The following is a 14,484-nucleotide window of genomic DNA, read 5'->3' as shown; positions in this document are numbered from 1 at the left end:
GTTTTCAAACACATTCAACAATGTTTATCTGAATAAAAACATAACTGACATTCTTATCTAACAGTTATGTTTCTGAAGTGTCAGACCCAGGACCTTGCATTCAAAATTAATCAGTGGTTCAGGGAGAAAAATAACTGTTACATAACTATTTTTACCAAATTCATGTAAGTGTTGCATCCAGTCAATAAAAGTTTTTTTTTCAGATTTAAAAACATGCTTTAAAGAATTATAGAAGATAAATTATTATTTAGACAATAGATGTTGAAAAACTGAAAATAACTAGTGATACTATCCATAAAATTCTAATGCGGTGAATAGTGCATCTTAAAACACGAGTGAAATAGCACAATAGTTCTGAAGTTTTGGTTTGACCAAAGCTTTTGTTTGCTTTTCAAAAGGCGCAAGTGTAAATACTATCAATCCTATTTTATTAGTCAGTTCATTTATCAATACAAAACAGGACAGACAAATTGATGACTAGAAGACCTTTTTTTATTCCAACTGTATCACATGATAAGAGAGCTGTTCATTTTAGATGATTCAGAAAGCTAAGTTCAAGTAGAATTTTCATCAGTAGTTTTAAAACATTACATATTCTAACATAACACAGTGACAAACATGTCACAAGGAAAAGATGGCATTTATTAGGTAAACAAAACTGGCTGTTGTGATGATATACTGATTTATGGACCATAGACGTGTAATGGCTGTTATCTGTTTTTGCCGTATTTAATATTTGGCCAATGCAATAGAATTCACTGAGGGCAACAACCAATATTTGCCTTCGCAAACAAGGGTAGTCTCTGGTATTTTAGGCATTGCCCTTAAAAGTCAACAAGCCCCTAAATCTGCTGAGATAAACATATGCACCTCAGCTACAAGTATCATATTAGAGTTTGACATTTCTGGCAGCATGATGGTGGCTATAATGAACTGCCTGAATAGGATGGAAACAATACTGTGTAATGCCTTTGCTTTGGTTACATTTTGAACGCTTTCATGTTTAGGAATGCATAAGATAGATAGTTGTTTCCTTGCGCAAGAGTTTGTGCTGAATGTGTAATTTTACTTTCTACTAAAGAAAGAAAATACTCCAAAACCAAAACATTTTTGCTATCTACTACATGATTATCTAAAGAAGTCAGATGGTTTTTACAAGACGTTGCCAATGATTGCCCTCACATAGTCCGCAAAGGGTTTTGGTGGTGACTCTGGAAGTCAGTTGCACGCTGGGGGTCATCAGGCCTGCCCTCCCCATTGCTAGGTTTAAAGACAGGCCATCACTAGTCCAGACACCCACACACCAATACCCTCAGGTCCACATGAGAAATCAAGAGTTACAAACAACCATGGAAAACAGCTGTACTATAAATATGAAGGCAGGTCCTTCTCCACCACCTGTAGGAAAAAGAATCAAACAGTACCATGAGCAGAAAGCTAACTATCCTAAACACCCTTTTTAGTGACACATAATTATTATTATTGTCAATTTCTAGAACACAGTGATCCTTTTTTTTATTTCACACTAAAACAATAGCATTAACTATAACTTACAAAATTATTTTTAGAGTAAATGGAAAGAAAGAATGTGAATCAAACATCTAAAAGAAGTGTCACAATTTGTGCTACATACATAGTTGACAGAATAGTAAATGTCACTTACTCTGGGATCATCTGTTGGACCATATCTCTTCACAACCTGCCCTTCTTTATTGATGAGGAACTGTTAATGAGAATTTAAACATATTAACTTTAATTGAGCAAGCATACTTGAGCAAAGGGAAAAGTCAATAGTATGAGCAACTTACCTTTGTGAAGTTCCATTTGATGTTACTGAGAAAAAAAAAAGAAAAAACAGCATGTTTTTTTCCCCACAACTCGAGAACAAAAGAAATGTACGTCCATAATACTATTAACTAATTTCCTAAAAAATCCTATATTCTTAAAGGAGTATGCATCATGGACAGACTGACCACCATGATTTCAAGAACAACACTTGATGATCTTTATGAAATCAAATGACCTGATCACTTATTAGCACTTTCAGTTCTGTATCATCCACTTGGCTTGCTATCCATTTAGTGGCTGACAATGACAAGAAAACTAATGACAGGAGCTCTTCGGTGAAGAGTCGATTATAAAAAGGGGTCTATCGTTCAACAAACCAAATTGCAATGATTTCTCAAAAAACAATTGAAATGTACATGCAAGTGATTTGCTAGGTTTGTGTTTCGGAGTCACTGAATTAAAAAAAGAAACAAACAAAAAAAAAAAACACAACTTACTTCCCAAAAGTCCCCTTTCCTTTGGGCTGTTCCTTCATCCATTTCCACAAAGGGTGAGCATTGTCTCCATTCACATCAATCTTACTGAAGAGGTCAAACTCCACATTGTAACCTTTGGCAAATTGTTGTATTTCCGCTTCAGTACCTGGCTCCTGGATATGATATGATTAGATACATTATAAACATATGATCACAAGCAGTTCTTAAGGTGGCAATACATTAATAACTTGTCATGTTTCACTGGTCTGTGTTCCAAGAATGTGTTAACAGATTGAATTTTTACATATATGTGGAATTTTTGTGAAAAGTAAAATTGAAAATATTCCCAATGGTGCCCCATTTTTGAATTACACAACTCAAATATGAATTAGAGAGATAACTTTGAAGTGCAAAACATATCAGGAACTCAGTGAAACAGTACAAAAAAAAACTTAATAATCTTACCTGTCCTCCAAACTGATTACATGGAAAGCCCAGGATTCGTAAACCCTTCTCAGCGAATGAAGCGTGCATTTCCACAAGCTGAGTGTAGTTTACCTTGGTCTTTCCTCATTTGGACGCAACGTTTACGATGACACACACATAGCCCCTGGTGCAGAATAATTAGAGGAAAACAGAAATCAAAAAGAATTCTACAAAATATAGACATTTGAATTTTAACACCTATAGAGATTAAGTGCAGGACATACAGAAGTAGAGATATGGAAGCACTAGCAGCCTCCATGAATGTGAGTAATGAAGATCATACTTTAAAAAAATGGTAATCTATTACCAACATGTCAAAAATCAGACTTTATTATACTATATATATATACCCATTCTTAGAGAGCTTGTCAACAAAACAATCATTAATTTTGACACACGAAAATCAGTAAGAGATTATGACATTTAACATTTAAAGACCATTCAGTATGTGATAGGCTGTCAGAAAGAGATTACACATTTAAACGACCAGGCAAAAGAAGGCACATGTAATTGAATGATCTAAGAAACTTTACTTTTTCAAATAAATTACAAAAAGGGTGGTAGAATTTGTTGGTTTGGCCCAAACAAAGTAAAGCAATTGGGTTTGGTGTGACAGTACCAGGAAAAAGTCAAGATGACGTGTAACCATTATGCAGATAACCAGTATCCATAATTACCTGTATTTCTCCAGAGACACTTCATTGCCATCAATATCCTTGGCAGAGAAGTCATAAATTGACTTCGCACTGCGCCAATCGGCCGCTTGTGCACACTGTTCAAAACGAGGGGGGTGTGAATGAATGAATTGTTCCAAGTGTGATTGAGCAAGGCTTTTCATAACATCAGAGCAAAGGGCAATAACGGAAGGAATTTTGTTAGGAAACAATAACGGCAAACTTCCAGGGAATCCGCTGTTACTTACTTGACTGATATTGAATTTACAAATCGCAGGTAAAAGTAGGAGTTTGATTTGGAGCGATGTAGTGTTTCAATTATTGTATCCTAAAAATTACCACCTAGGATGAAGTGGAACCATAACCAGATCTGCGCGATCATGGGTCTAGCATAAGCGGCTAACAACAGCAGCCCTTGATAGTACAGATATCGGAGGAAACAGGCTATGGTAGCGTGACTCAGCAGAATAATCTCAATCTAAGCGTGACACCCTCTCATTTCAACGTCACTCAATTGTTTTACTATCTTTATTTTGAAGTTGAATATCCATTTTAAAGGCGAACTTTAACGGCAACGAAAGCGGACAACTTTAGCGGTTGCACAGCGTTTAAAAATAGACGCTGGCTGTCCGTCCGAGATATGAGTAGCGGACATATAAAACACTAGAAAGTTGATAATTCACAAAGGTAAAAAATATTATCAAGTTTAATTCACTTACCATGCTTCTTATGACCCCTCTGTTCCCACACACCAAGCCAACTATGAAAGCTGACGGCTTCAAGAACCACATTGCGGTTGCGCTAATATCACTGCTAAGCCCCGCCCACTAAAGGTCACAAACAAGAGAGAGGGACGAGCAGCCGCGCAGCGCAGCTTTTCAAGAAACATCCATATTTTTACCGTTTTGTAAGGTCGCGTCCTATTCTCTCTGTGTAAACGTTTATAGAAATATCTATTGCAGGTAATCAAAGATTATGATTTTTGAATTAGGCTAAACATTTTTAAACGCTTGATTTCCCTTTTTAAGCAAATTAATTCATTTCCCCATTTTCAAGTCCAAGTATATTTTCAGGAACTAAACGTTCTATAAACAACTTTCATTTTGGTTGAGTAATAGCTTTCACTTCTCTTATTTTTTTCTCTGATACCTATTTAGTTATTTTTAATTTAAATCTGTACAGGACCGTCTCAGAAAATTAGAGTATTGTGATACAGTTCTTTATCTTCTGTAATGCAATTACAAAAACAAAAATGTTATACATTCTGGATTCATTACAAATCAACTGAAATATTGCAAGCCTTTTATTATTTTAATATTGCTGATTATGGCTTACATCTTCAGGAAACTCAAAAATCCTATCTCAAAATATCAGAATATCATGAAAAAGTAATTTTTGTGTTTTTAATTGCATTACAGAAGATAAAGAACTTTATGAGAATATTCTAATTTTCTGAGACAGTCCTGTACTAGAAAAAAATTATCTCCAAGTAAAAAAAAAAAAATGAATATATTTAGTCTCAACTAACATGCTGTTTGCAATCTTTTCAAGAAAATAGATTTTGCTACAATCAGTAGGGTCACAATTCAAAGTTTGGACCATTCTGCCCGGGCATCATAATGTGATTTAAATCTATCAATCCCAATAAGAAGCATGAAAAATGTCGTCACTCTGGAGATGAAAAAGAGTGTCAGATAGACTTATGAGTGTCCAAGAGACTTATGAGTCTGAAACCGGAAAATGAGGGTGTCATGCTCAATATTGTTAGTGGCTATGCTCCACAGGTGGGATGTGAGAATAGAGGAGAAATAGAATTTCTTAAGTCAGTTGGATGACGTGATGCAGAATATCCCCAGATGTTAGAGTGGTAACTGGAGCAGACTTCAATGAACATGTTATGCAGGCAATAAAAGTGATTGAAAAGTAATTGGCAGATGTGGTGTCCGTAATAGGGGGATCACAGGGAGACAGGTGGTGGTAGGCTTTGCAAAACGGATGGAAATGGCTGTCGTGAATACGTTTTTTCCAAAAAAGGCAGTAACATAGGGTAACCTATGAGATCATGCAGGTACACTACATTTTGTATAGATGATATAATTTGAAGGAGATCAGTGGCTGCAAAGTAGTAGTAGAATGGTGATAGTGGGATGATTTTGGTACACACACACACACACACACACACACACACACACACACACACACACACACACACACACACACATTCACAGACTCACAAATTTAGGCTAAACCCACTCACCCTAAGAACAAATGTATTCAAAATGTAAATGTATTCATTTCAAACAAACAGTTCAGTATTTGAAAAGACAAGCATCAATATGCCTAAAGGCAAAATTAAGAACCAAATCTTCATTAAATAATCCTGAGAAGGGATTGAGAAGGGATGCCCACACGGTTTATACTGTAGCGAGGGTGAAAAGCTACAGCAGTTTGTGTTGTTTCCAGATTATTTTATCATTTTCATCATGTGCTTATTGACCATTTTAGAAAGAGAATCATGTGTACACATCTAATTGGTTTTATTTTGATGAAGAATAATAATCCACAATTACAATGTTGCTCAAGACTATATTGACTACATTTTCAGCAGTAACAGAATCAGAAATTTCAGACATCAAATCAATGTCAGTAATAATCGTAAATAACATTTAGTAGGTTGATATTAAAACATCATTCTTATCTAGTATTTTTTTCTCAGGCTATTGTTTAGTTAGATTAATTACATGTTGCTTTATGAAAAACTCTATGCGCTCAGATATTTCAACATTCTCTGTCACGTTTTCATTGTACCTGACCTAAATGATTGAAATTTTATTTGAAATGATTATATAACTGAATAGATGTGATGTATGCAGTTAAATTGATGTTGGTGCAGGGGAGGCTTTTAAGAAGGCCCCTGTCTCAGAGCAGTGTGTCTTTCGCCCTGCATGAGTCTGATGCTTCATTCATTTCATCTTGGATGCTGGTCTGGGTCAAGTCCAGGCGGGACAGTTGAAGTCCTTACTAGTTTACTTTACACTTGGCTGCTTCTGCATTTTCATATACATATTTTATTACTCTTGGCCCTGCCACTATTGAGAGCTCTGGGTAGCCATCATGTGATTCTCTTGAAATAGTCTCAGCCAGTCAAGCAATCACCATTCCTTTTTTTGCAAAAATTTATCTCTACCGTAACTGCTTCAAATTTCATGGCTCTTTGTGAACATGACGTAACAAGGCTGGTCGCCATCATCATATAGAATTTCCCTCAAATTTCAATTATTTTTGAAAAACTAGATATTGATGTTTGAAATTGTACTTGCACAAAAAAGGGATATCACTTTATGCAAGATGCTATGTAAAAGAAGTAATGTTATTTACAAGTCCATGTATCTTGGAACCTGATTCTTGTTATTGTGTAATGTTAAAGTTTTATGGACTCTGCTGATTTTTTCATTTCTTTTTTTCCATCCGATGATTATGCAAATACTATCCTATCTAGTCAAATCCGTCAGATGTAAATGTATCTTCAAAAAGAAAGTACATGTCTCATCCATGTACATGTCACAACAGAAATTGAGGCCAATTACCGACATTACAATTCTGCTATGCTTCCAACAGGGGGCACTGCCTAGTTGCAAGAAAGATGCCTTCTGAGCCACAATTTCCACTTCCCAGAAAAATAAAGGGAACACTATAATAACACATCCTAGATCTGAGTGAATGAAATACTATTATTAAATAATTTGCTCTTTACATAGTTGAATGTGCTGACCACAAAATTACACAAAAAATATAATTGGAAATCAAATCTATTAACCCATGGAGTTCTGGATTTAGAGTCACACTCAAAACGGAAGTGGAAAAACACACAACTGGCTGATCCAACTTTAATGCAATGTCCTTAAAACAAGTCAAAGTGAGTCAGTGTTGCTTTTTAAACGGACAGTTTGATTTCACAGGAGTGTGATTGACTTGGAGTTACATTGTGTTGTTTAAAGGTTCCCTTTATTTATTTATTTTTTTGAGCAGTATATCTCCAGAAGCAGTATGAAACTTAAATGAATGACAGATGGATTCAATACAGATGTATTTGGGAATCTGAAAAGGCTTGAGCTACTATTGTGGATCCCCTAACAAATCTACTGTTTAAAGCACCAGCTGGCTCTAACAGAGTTCAGTTCTGTTCACTCGCTGCGAATGAACAGAACTAAACTCTGATCGTGCTCGTGAACTCTGGCTCAAATTCACCAAGCCCTGTGTTACTGTTCACTTTCCAACAAAGGCATGGTTTGAAACAGAGATAGCCTGACTTTTTTTTTTAAATAAATCCAGTAGATGTTAAATAACAATTCTGACATTTTGAATTTGTTGCCATTTTCCTTATATATGGGTTGATTCAAAATAACAGCTTTGTTTGTACTGAATTTCAGTCAGGCCAAGGACTTATTCTTTTACACCCTTTTTTCTGGGACAATGCTTTGAAATAGACTGGAGACTCAGATGGCAGAATTGAGCCACAATTAAAACCCTAATCAAAAGCCATCTTACTTTTATAATTAAACGTATTCCCAGCTGATTACATCAGGTTTTCATTTAAAGAAAAGCTTATAAGTTGATATTGGTGGCATTATTCTTCTGTATTAACATGTGTTTCAGGATGTTAACCTTTCTGTAAAAATCAAGAGCCCCACTCTCTCAATTGCTCTCTTGTACTCAAACAAGTAAAAATCAGTGAAAGTGTTGTATATGCCCACCCCTACCACATGATTGCCTTTTTTGAGCCTCAAGTAGCAACATACATACATTTACAAAGCATTAAGCTTTTACAAGTGAATGTGAAAATACAAAACATACGGTAAACATAGAGCAGAGTTGCCAGTGTGATAATGTCTGATATAATTTTCTCAGTTTGCCTGGGGACAGAATATTTCATCATGTGGTCATAGAACTGCACCATTATGAAGGTAAAGATTGACAAACTATATTGTCTGACTGAATCTCCTCCTTTTCCTTTTCCTCTGCTATTTTCCTTCAGGGGTGGCCCCAGCAAATCAACCCCCTCTATGTAACCTCATTCAATGTATCCTCTTCTCACACACCAACTAACTTCATGTTTTCTTTCATTACATCCATTCCCAGACTCTTGCATTTCTTCTTCTCTCTCCGCTTCTGACCCCCCCCCCCTTGTTCATCCCAGAGTAGCCCAATTTTCACTGATATGCTGTAGTTTACCGGCTCAAATGGCGATTGTTGCTAACCCAGGCCACGATTGCTCCAGCAATCATAGGTTCAGTTCACATATTTTGTTTTGGGACATTATATGCACCTGGAGAGACCCTCTGGATTTCTTTGGGCTTGGGACCAGCTCGAAAAGATACTTGTGCTCCTCTGAGGGCGCATTATGTTGTCTGATTGAGTGACTACTGGTAATTCTAGATTGTGTGCTAATATGGAAGACCATGAAAATATTGACGGGTGTTGAGGTTTCTCCACAGCACCTTTATTGAATAGTGTCTTAAAAAATATGTCCATAAATGTCTTGTTGTTCATGTCAGTAATTTAAGGCATTCAAAGGCTCTAATGATGTCTACACCAAGTTTGGAAATAATTCAGTAGGAATCACAGGATTCTTTATTAAAATTTTCACTGGTTGAAATGCCATGAGAGCCTCATCCCCACTGATTTATAAAAAATATTTTAACCAAACTGACATTGTGTCTCAAAACAAGCGCAAATGGCTGCCTGAGCTAATTAAAGAGAAGCTGCATGTGAACTTCCCCATGTGTGGAAGCAGTGGGTGGTCTGTTCTTTGGTGCACACACATATACACAGGCAGGCGCAGTGTGTTTGGAGGTCATGTCTTTAGTAACATAGACTTTTAATTGGGGTATGACAAAACACCAAATACTCCACAGGTTTTCCACCTGAGGTTTCAGTTGAAAACCCCCTAATTAAACACCTCACATATAGCCAATTAAAACTCAAATCAGAGGATTTGACAGTAAAAGACATCCCTGCTATCATAGCGGTGTGAATGGCCCTGTGAAACCATACCTGTGAGCTCCAAAAACTTAAAAGTGGATTATAACTGTTTGGTCTTGCACTGTGAAGCCAAAATGATTCCCACAGGTTTAAATTGTAGTTTTTGGGTTCAAAACCTGGTCAAAGGTTGAGGTTTGGCATTTATTTCTGGTTGTTCAGTGAAAGCACGTGATAGAGGATACACTGATGATTAGTCCTCACAAAGAAAGAAGAACGTGCGTTTGGTGTGCTCATTTGTGAGCAGGGGGTCGATTCTGTAATTAGCTGCACGCTGTCTGCACTGTCAAAGGGCAGACATTGTGTCTTAAATAAGTTGGTTTGGTGCACCCGTGTTTTTAAACTTGCCTGTAATGTATAATACTTGTTGTTTACCTGTTATAACAGAGGACACTAAAACACCTTAATTCCTTTTTTTACACACTATGTATGCTAAACTGACTATATGTCTGTGGCGGTTCTCATCCAGGTCATTGTGAATTCATCATAGAGATGCAACCCTCTCGGATTAGGGGTGAAACGTCTTCAAGTGAAGAAATTCAAGTCCAGTTGCAACAAGAAGATTTCAACAAAAAATAAAATGACAGTCGGACAACGTTTTACAAAACTACATGAAGCATGTCCTTGAACCAATCAAAATCCCCTTAAAAATTGTATCTGTTGAATGCTACTCAGCACCTCCAGTTTAATTATGTACAAGTGTTATGTAATGAACCTCTGCCATCTGAGCACCAACTGTTACAGTAAACAAGTTTAAGTCAGTTACTTTAAACTATCAGATGTAAGCAAACTGTATTGAAAGGAAATACTATATTCCTATAGTACCTACAGTACTCAAAATAATATCAAAATCAAAATAAAATTTGCTTTTCCAGTGGTGACTATACGGCAACTAAATGTGTGAAATTCAGAACATGCACAAAAAAATGGTTAATGGTCTGGATGGTAGAAGAATCTACAAAGAAAACACTGCTGTAACCGTATCGCTGAAAAATAATGTTGCATGTGTCGTGCTTTAATGAACCATGGGACCTTTCAGGTGCAACGTGGCTGTTTTCATTTTTCATCAAGGAGCAAAGCAGCTGTAGAGACCGTCAACACCGCTTAATGATGAAAAATCATAATTTTTGAACAAGTCGCACATAACAAAGAGAAAGTGGAAACACAAAGCAGTTTCATGTATGCATATATATATGTATATTAAAAGAAGAAAAACAGTTGCCTAGAAACAACCTTTGGTAAACCTGACTCCCCCAACAAGCTCCCCCAACTCCAACCCCCACAACACACTTACGCATACATGCCTGGACAGTAACACAGACACAAACAAGCACACACCCATGCCAGCACGCACACATTCATGCACGAAATGTTGTGCATCAAGAGATAAGACCAGATGCATCAAGAAAAGTTAGGTTTACTTCTTACTGTTTCCAAGCAACAAGTTTTCTGTCTTTCTTCTGTTCACCTCTCTTGCAACTCCACTGGAAATTAAACATCACAGACAGATATTCATTTTCAAACTGACCACAAAACTTTACCAATTTTTCAGAGATGTGCTTTATATTGGAAGGCAATTCTTGAGGTTGGTTTCTGAATTGAAAAGAGATGGTTTCCCTTTAATTGCAACAGCACAAGCGTGCATTTCTCTGATGACAAAACTCAAACTAGCATCACACGGAACGCAAAAAGATCTCAACACCAAGTTGCATGTTTCAGAATTTGCAACAAAAGGAGTGTAATGAAAACAGATGGCAACCTATATTTGCTTTGGCACAGAATCTTTTACATTTAACCCTCACACTGAGGGGCTTGGTTGGCAAGGCAACAGATTCTGCAGTCTGTTTCCCATGACTGCATCTCAATAGTCCAGAGCAGCCTCCTCATCCCTCCATCTTCCTTGAGCAAAGTAAGAGTGTTGACATGCTATTGACGCCCCAATGATTGCATTCTAAATGGAGATTCTTTAAATCCATTCTGAAGATCAATGTCTGACACTTGTATCTTGGACTACCTACCCTGCTAGTAACCATACGCGTGTTCAAAAAATAGAATACTTTGCGTCATGGCACAAGAGGGGACAGATGTACAGTAATTGCTGTACTGTTCCAATAATTTTACCCTCTGTACTCGCATGAATGTTAAATGTCAAATATGCACAATACTTTCAGTTTGTGATACGTATTCATTGCATTATATTATCCTTAACACTTATCAAATTGGTTTGACCTCCTGTTTCGGATTGAAAAGGAAACATTGACTGCTCCTCGACCCAATTGCCGCTTATAGGTGTAAATATAAGATCACTGAGCAGCTTTGCCTCTTTTCAGGATTGGATCATTTTTATTTAACTATGCACCAAAACACAACTCTGTATCGCTACATCAAGATTTTGAAACTTTCATCTCAGAGTCCCACAATCATTCCACAATAAGCACAATTGAATTATGTAATCATTCATTAGTTACTCCAAATTTGACAAACAGTTGTGTAAGTTACTTAAAAATGTCCACTTTCATTTTGTTCACATATGTTGTTGCAAATTAACTTTACAGGTTTTGAGAAAATGCAAAAATAAATGTTTGTTATCATTTCTAGATGTCATGCAAGAATGTGCGACCAACGAGGAGCCGGCTGAATCTTGGCATGCACATCAATACAGTGCCTAAAATTACTCATAATATGAATATATGTATTGCATCATTGTATAATATAATATTTGTAATACAAAAACAACAATGAATATAACTTTAAATGGCAATAATCTCTATAGGTTAGATGAGATTTCCTGATTGATAAGGTAAAGATAAACTTTAGTGATCTGCATAGGGGAAATTCTTTTGTCACAGCAGCATAACAGTTGTAATGTCAAAAATAAATATGAATATAAATATAAATAGAAATAGAAAGACAGTTAGAAGACAGAAGATAGTAAAGACATCCACAAATAAATAGACAGCAGGGAGAACAAAAGCAACATCAGGGATAAGCATGGACAACAGAATGGAACGGTAAGGATGAAAAATAGACAACCAAAACTAAACGACATTATAGAGTGACAATAGCAATGACAAGAATAAAATAAATAAACAAAAATAGGCTGGACGCGTGCAGGCTGGGACCAACAATGATAAAAAGGACAGCAGAGTTGGGGCATGACGTGAATGGGTGAGGCAGTGAATGGGGTAAAGTAGTGAGGTTGTGGTAGCAATATTGTATATTCTCATTCTAGCACCTGAATGTATAGAAATAAGAGGATTTGATGAAAGTATTCCTTCAAGTGTTGATTTATCTGAACATCTTTTCAGACAATGCATTTGGGTATGGGGGATGATACAGCTGCATAATTAGTATGTTATGTGCTTTTCAAATGGCTGCAAAACCCAGCTTAAATGTATTAAAAGACTTGGACTCAATGTATTCATTGTATGACATTTAATTTGTTTCTATCATGAGATTACTTTCCAGAAGAGAAATTCAAACTTTATTTAATGTGTCAGATGTCAAGAAAACAAAACAAATGTATGCCCCATGGGCAATAATGTTTTCCAACCTTGGACATATCACATTTGCAGCTACTGGCTGAAATTAAACCCACCAAACTCCCAATTAGTGAGAGGATATATAATAGAATAAAGACACTGCCAAGAAACTTTTAGGAGTCAACAATTAACAAAAAAGGTTAAAGAGTAAAGAAATATTGTTACAGAACCGACTGGAAGCATTCCTGACAATTCAACTGTTTTAAATTCAGGAATCTAGGGTAGAATGGTGGCAAAAAGTCTTTGACAGTATGCTTGAAGATGGCACAGTGTAAGTATAAAAAGAAGAAAGAGAAGTGACAAGAAAACTAGAATTAAAGCCTTTAGCTGTAATTGGAAAATGCTATGACTGGAAGAGAGCAGGCACACTTCATTAACCACTGAAAATGACCCCCACTGTGAAGCAATGAGGTGGCAGCATCTCGCTGGGAAGATACTGTTGTAGAGTGGCGGTGACTGGGACTCATATAAAAGACATAAAACTTTCAAACTCACAAGGGCATTCCTCTTAATCTCTTTTTTTTTTTTTTGTCCGAATGATTGCACGTTTTAGATATGACGCTCACAAATAAGCCTCCAGATCTTTATCCTTGGTTACTTCATCACAACTTCCTCTTCACAATTAAAATCAAGCAAATGGTTTTCTCGCAGTTGTTTTTGGACAAGAAAGCAAGTCTCCACTTCCATATTGTTGCCTTCTTAGACTAATTACAAAAGTAATTTCTTCAAGTTTTTCAGGAAACACTAAAAAATGAGACATACAGTACGTCAAATAAGAAGTGGATTTTAGCAAAAAAAAATCACTTTTGTCCTTAAACGACTTTGATAATTAATTTGAGAAGGTTATGTTATAAAGATTGAGTAAACCTTAACATTAGTCGAGGGGCTGTCCGACCAATCAAGGTTGGTGGTTTGACTTCTGCCACCTTCTGTCTTTGTGTTGAAGTATCCTTGAGCGAGACACTGAATAGCTGCTCCAGATGGCCTGCCTAGCACCTTGCATAGCAGCTATGCTGCCATCTGCATCTGTTTGAATAGGTGAATGCTATCTTGTGTAAAGTGCTTTGAGACCGCAAGGTATGACCATTAAGTCATCCATGGTATATTGAAACTGTTAGTAGGAGTGCACATAAATAATGCAGTGTCTCCCTGAGCTGTCCCAAGCCCGGATAAATGCAGAGGGTTGCGTTAGGAAGGGCATCCAGCCTAAAACTTTTGCCAAAACCAAACATGCAAATAATGTCGAGGCCAACAACGGTCAACAACGACCGTCACTGGTACTGATGACCTACAGAATACCAGTGGAAATTGGGTTACTATTGGTTGAAAAAGGAGAGGAGGAGGGCATGTTCGGAAGCAGAGAGAGAAGAGGAAAAGCAAGAGTCTGAAACTTGGAGTGAGGACTTTGAATATTGAGATGATGACAGGAAAAGGTAGAGTTGGTCGACATGATGCGGAGAAGGAAAGTGGATATATTGT

At 36.7% G+C, this 14,484-nt stretch overlaps 1 protein-coding gene and 1 long non-coding RNA gene across 2 annotated transcripts; one reads left to right on the top strand and one right to left on the bottom strand.

Moving 5' to 3' along the window:
• Positions 1–474: 474 nt before the first annotated feature.
• LOC147219010 (phospholipid hydroperoxide glutathione peroxidase-like) lies at positions 475–4,245 on the bottom strand. Its single transcript, XM_086172712.1, has 7 exons — positions 4,144–4,245; positions 3,428–3,522; positions 2,730–2,874; positions 2,286–2,437; positions 1,809–1,833; positions 1,664–1,723; positions 475–1,398 (listed from the first exon to the last, which is right to left on the bottom strand). The coding sequence occupies exons 1-7, from the start codon at positions 4,213–4,215 to the stop codon at positions 1,366–1,368; spliced, it is 582 nt and encodes a 193-aa protein (XP_086028838.1). The 5' UTR covers positions 4,216–4,245; the 3' UTR covers positions 475–1,365.
• Positions 4,246–4,336: 91 nt separating this feature from the next.
• Positions 4,337–10,076, top strand: LOC147219009 (uncharacterized). The gene is made up of 3 exons (XR_015108723.1): positions 4,337–4,386; positions 8,333–8,388; positions 9,933–10,076. It is a non-coding gene; the product is annotated as an uncharacterized LOC147219009 (long non-coding RNA).
• Positions 10,077–14,484: the final 4,408 nt, after the last annotated feature.

This window comes from Fistularia commersonii, chromosome 25 (genome assembly GCF_037954325.1).
Source record: "Fistularia commersonii isolate RoL2024-O1a breed Wild chromosome 25, RoL_Fcom_v1.0, whole genome shotgun sequence".
Classification (NCBI taxonomy): Eukaryota; Metazoa; Chordata; class Actinopteri; order Syngnathiformes; family Fistulariidae; genus Fistularia; species Fistularia commersonii.
This window is presented reverse-complemented; position numbering and strand designations above follow the sequence as displayed.